The 3,778-nt window shown below is 57.2% G+C and overlaps 1 protein-coding gene across 1 annotated transcript; it reads left to right on the top strand.

Moving 5' to 3' along the window:
• The first annotated feature begins 83 nt into the window (after positions 1-83).
• LOC127752033 (ABC transporter G family member 23-like) lies at positions 84-3,772 on the top strand. Its single transcript, XM_052276517.1, has 7 exons — positions 84-413; positions 860-1,099; positions 1,589-1,748; positions 1,904-2,058; positions 2,358-2,465; positions 2,684-3,223; positions 3,517-3,772. Exons 1-7 carry the CDS (start codon positions 391-393, stop codon positions 3,758-3,760), a joined length of 1,470 nt encoding a protein of 489 aa, XP_052132477.1. The 5' UTR covers positions 84-390; the 3' UTR covers positions 3,761-3,772.
• Positions 3,773-3,778: the final 6 nt, after the last annotated feature.

Consider the following 3,778-nt stretch of genomic DNA (forward strand, 5'->3'; position numbering starts at 1 on the left):
GGGGGGGGTCTCATGCGCGATTGAAGAGGCCCGGCGGGAGAGCTGGAGAGGGAGAAGCCGCTTTGAGAGTTTGAGAGCCTGCCGGGTGCGCTGGTACCGAAAGAGAAGAAAAAGACACGCAAGACGCGAAGTGCTAAAAAGCAAGTGGCCGCCTCGTGCGTGGACGAAAGCAGTGGGGGCACGGAGAGGGGATTACGACTTGTCTCTGACCGTCGCGTTCCCTCGCAACCTCAGGGACCCTTGCTCGGAGTTTAACAACCGGCGCAGTCGAGTCCGGATCGGAGGCGGCGGCCGATCTACCCCTGCACCCTGTGGGTGGACCGTCTGTGAGGCCGTGGTCGGACCACCCTTGGTGATAGCCTGTCTCTGCAACGCGCACGTCACATCGGCATGCCTACGCAGGGTTCATACCGGTCAGGGAAGTCAGGGAGAAAAGGGGTGTCTGGAAATGAGGAAAGTCAGGGAAATTTAATTTGGGTCAGGAAAAACTTTCCAGTGTGGGTAAATGCTGGCCATGACCCAGGTAGTCCTACTAGAGATAGCATAAGATACAGATTTGGAATTTGAAAAAAATTCTCGCTTGCTCCGCTTGCGAGCATTAAACGCGATACTCGCGTAACGCGAGCATATATTCTTCTACTAATATTCTGATCTCATTATTCTTCATGTTTTTCAGAAATAACGAATTTATTTTTGCGCCCTGTTTTTACTGTATTTCTACTACCCTGACCTCATATTGTAATCATAAAAGTCAAGGAAAATCGGGATCGATCAGGATATTTTGGTCTGGAAATCAGGGAAAAGTCATGAAAAATGGAAATTGGGATCTGTTATGAACCTTGCTCTGTATTGCTTTCAGGAGGTCCCCGGGCGCCATGGCCCCGGACGGGGCGAGGGTGGCGGGGCTGGAGGCCCACCTGGACGACCAGGGCCACCAGGGCCACCTGCACCACCACGGTCTCCCCGGCCTGGACGACGACAGCGCGGCCGTGCTGGTGCGCAAGGCCTACAAGGAGTACCGGAACAAGGCCCTGTTTCGGAAGCCCGTCTCTAACATGGTCATCAAGGGCATGGACATGACGGTCAGGCGAGGCACGATGTAAGTACCTAGCTCGTCTCTGGTATTGCGCATGCAGTACTTCGAGAAGTACGGGTTGCAAGCTAGTCATGGGCTAAAACCCGAGCTAAAAATATTAATAAACACGAATTTTCTTCGAGGTATAAAGGCAGTTTTCTAAGCGCACCCTCCCACGCAGCACGCCTGCTCGCGGCATGGCCCCGGGGTTGACAGGTCAGGCTGTGGGAGCGTAGCGGGACGCTCCCGCTTGAGTCAGGTCATTGCCAGGCCAGGCCACGCACAGTAGTGGCCAGTCACTGCCATATGCCGCCATGCCGCCGCGTGACTCGCTACCTCCTCAGCCCATTCAATCATTTCGTCGCCAAAGAAAACGGCCCCCGCCGCCGCCGCTTTTGCATGCGAGCGTCCCCGTTTGTCGCGCAGTCGCTCCGGGGAGGGTCGTCGAACCTGGTCCAAAAACTCACACACGCTGTGCCATGCATTGTGCTGACTGTCATCCTGTTTGCGCAGCTACGGCCTGCTTGGCGCGAGTGGCTGCGGCAAGACCACCATCCTCAAGTCCATCGTCGGGCAGAACCACCTGACCGCCGGCGAGGTGCTCACCCTGGGGCGGGTCCCCGGGACGCCCGGCTGCGGCGTGCCCGGCTCCGCCGTCGGGTACATGCCGCAGGTAAAGTCCGCTTCCAAAGAAAATATGGACTCCATCAGGGCACCATGGCGGGCACGGCCAAGGATCCCGTAGGAATCCCCTGAGATTTTTGGCCACCTCCTCATGGTGTCCGACACACTCAGTCAGTCTCACGCACTACCCCCCTGACATACCAGGAGCTGGCGCTGTACATCGGCTTCACCATCGCCGAGACCTTCCGCTACTTCGGCTGGCTGACGGGCGTCCCCAGGAAGGAGCTGGCCGCCAGGTCCGCGTCGCTGCTCAAGTTCCTGGACCTCCCGCCGGCGCACTGCCTCATCGGCCAGCTCAGGTTCGCAAACACAGCGTACAAAAGCGGCGTTGCAGACGTCTCCGTGACAGCGCGTGACAGCGCGTGACGGGTCGCGCAGATATGGACTCCGCCGCAACACACACTTCCCTTGCTTATTAAAAAAAAAAAAATTAACCACGATGAAAAAAAAACAAAACACGCCCGCTTGTCCTGTAACCATCAATTAATCAAGCGACGGGTGCTCGAGGACGAGCCGCAGCCGAGCGAACACCGGGTGAACGAAATGAGAATGGAATGAATATGAGACTACCGGGACGTCCCTCTCTCTCCTGTTGCAGCGGCGGCCAGCAGAGGCGGGTGTCGTTCGCCGTGGCGCTGCTGCACCAGCCCGCCCTCCTCATCCTGGACGAGCCCACCGTCGGCGTGGACCCCGTCTTGCGACAGAGGTGATTTCAGGTTCCGCCTAATTGTACACATAAGGGTTTTTATCTCCCAGAAAAGAATTTTGGGGAAATATTTAAAGAAGAATGTTTATTTTAAAATGTCTGATTTTTTCTGTAATTCTGTTTTTATCTTTTCAATGTTGTTTAGTGGGCTTTAAAATCTCCAGTTAGCGTTCTGAATATTTCTAGCATCTGTTTTTTTTTTTCCTCCAATCTCGCAGGATATGGGATCACCTGATGGACATCACCTCGGACGGCCGGACGACGGTCATCATCACGACGCACTACATCGAGGAGGCGCGGCAGGCGCACACGCTGGGCCTGATGCGGCAGGGCGTGCTGCTGGCAGAGGACGCTCCCGACCGCCTGCTGGAGCGCTACCACTGCGCCACCATGGAGGACGTGTTCCTCAAGCTGAGCGTCCTGCAGATCCGGACCTCGCCCGACGACCCGGAGGAGGTCGTCGAGGCGCGCGACAACAACCAAAACACACAAAGTTCCTACCCGGCCGAGCCGCCACCGCCGCCCGAGCCGGCGAGCCCGGAGGCCTTCAAGCACGGACACGGAAACCACAGCTCGCCTCGCACCATGGTGCCGCTGGTGACGTTGTCCCCGCACGCCGCCAAGTCCTCCGGGCCGGCGCTAGGCCCGGCGCTAGGCCCGGCGCTGGCCCCGCCGCACCAGCGGCCGCCCACCCCCTCCTCGACGCGCATGTCCTGCCTACTGTGGAAGCACGTCCTGTGGATGAGGAGGAATCTGCCGTGAGTACAGTCTACACTTCAGCAAAACGGAAAACAACTCACAATTTTTTGTTATATTTTTTTGTAATCCCTTTTGTGAATTTCTACATTTTTGTAATATTGTATTGTTTTTTACGAGTTGCCATACTTGCCAATTAATTTCGAGTGCTTGACGTTGAGGTAATACCACCCTGTCCTGTCGCCCTGACACTCCCTCCGCCCGCTCCTCTGCGGCGCGCCTGATGGGTTGCGCACCCGCACGGCGCGACCAGGCGCGACCCCGCTCACCACTCACGCCTCCCGCTGCTGTGCAGGATGGTGGCCTTCCTCACGCTGCTGCCGGTCGTGCAGTGCATGCTGTTCGGCATGACGGTGGGCCGCGACCCCAAGGGCCTCAAGCTGGCCGTGTTCAACGCCGAGGGTGACTGCGCCGACCCGGCCCTGGACACGATCGACACGTTCAACTGCAGCAGCCCCAGTCTGTTGTCCTGTCGGTACATTAGGATGCTCCGTGACCAGGACTTCGACACGGTGAGGCGCATTGGAATATTATTTTAAATAAGAGTATTTTTGTGA

The sequence above is a fragment of the Frankliniella occidentalis genome, unplaced genomic scaffold, assembly GCF_000697945.3.
Source record: "Frankliniella occidentalis isolate FOCC.00 unplaced genomic scaffold, Focc_3.1 Scaffold3270, whole genome shotgun sequence".
In the NCBI taxonomy this organism is placed as follows: Eukaryota; Metazoa; Arthropoda; class Insecta; order Thysanoptera; family Thripidae; genus Frankliniella; species Frankliniella occidentalis.

Excerpts from the sequence above, each read along its gene's own strand:
- LOC127752033 (XM_052276517.1), top strand. The coding sequence starts at position 391 with ATGCCTACGCAGGGTTCATACCG. Across the intron at positions 414-859 it reads CCTACGCAGGGTTCATACCG|GAGGTCCCCGGGCGCCATGG; the intron begins GTCAGGGAAGTC and ends TATTGCTTTCAG. Across the intron at positions 1,749-1,903 it reads CCGTCGGGTACATGCCGCAG|GAGCTGGCGCTGTACATCGG; the intron begins GTAAAGTCCGCT and ends CTGACATACCAG.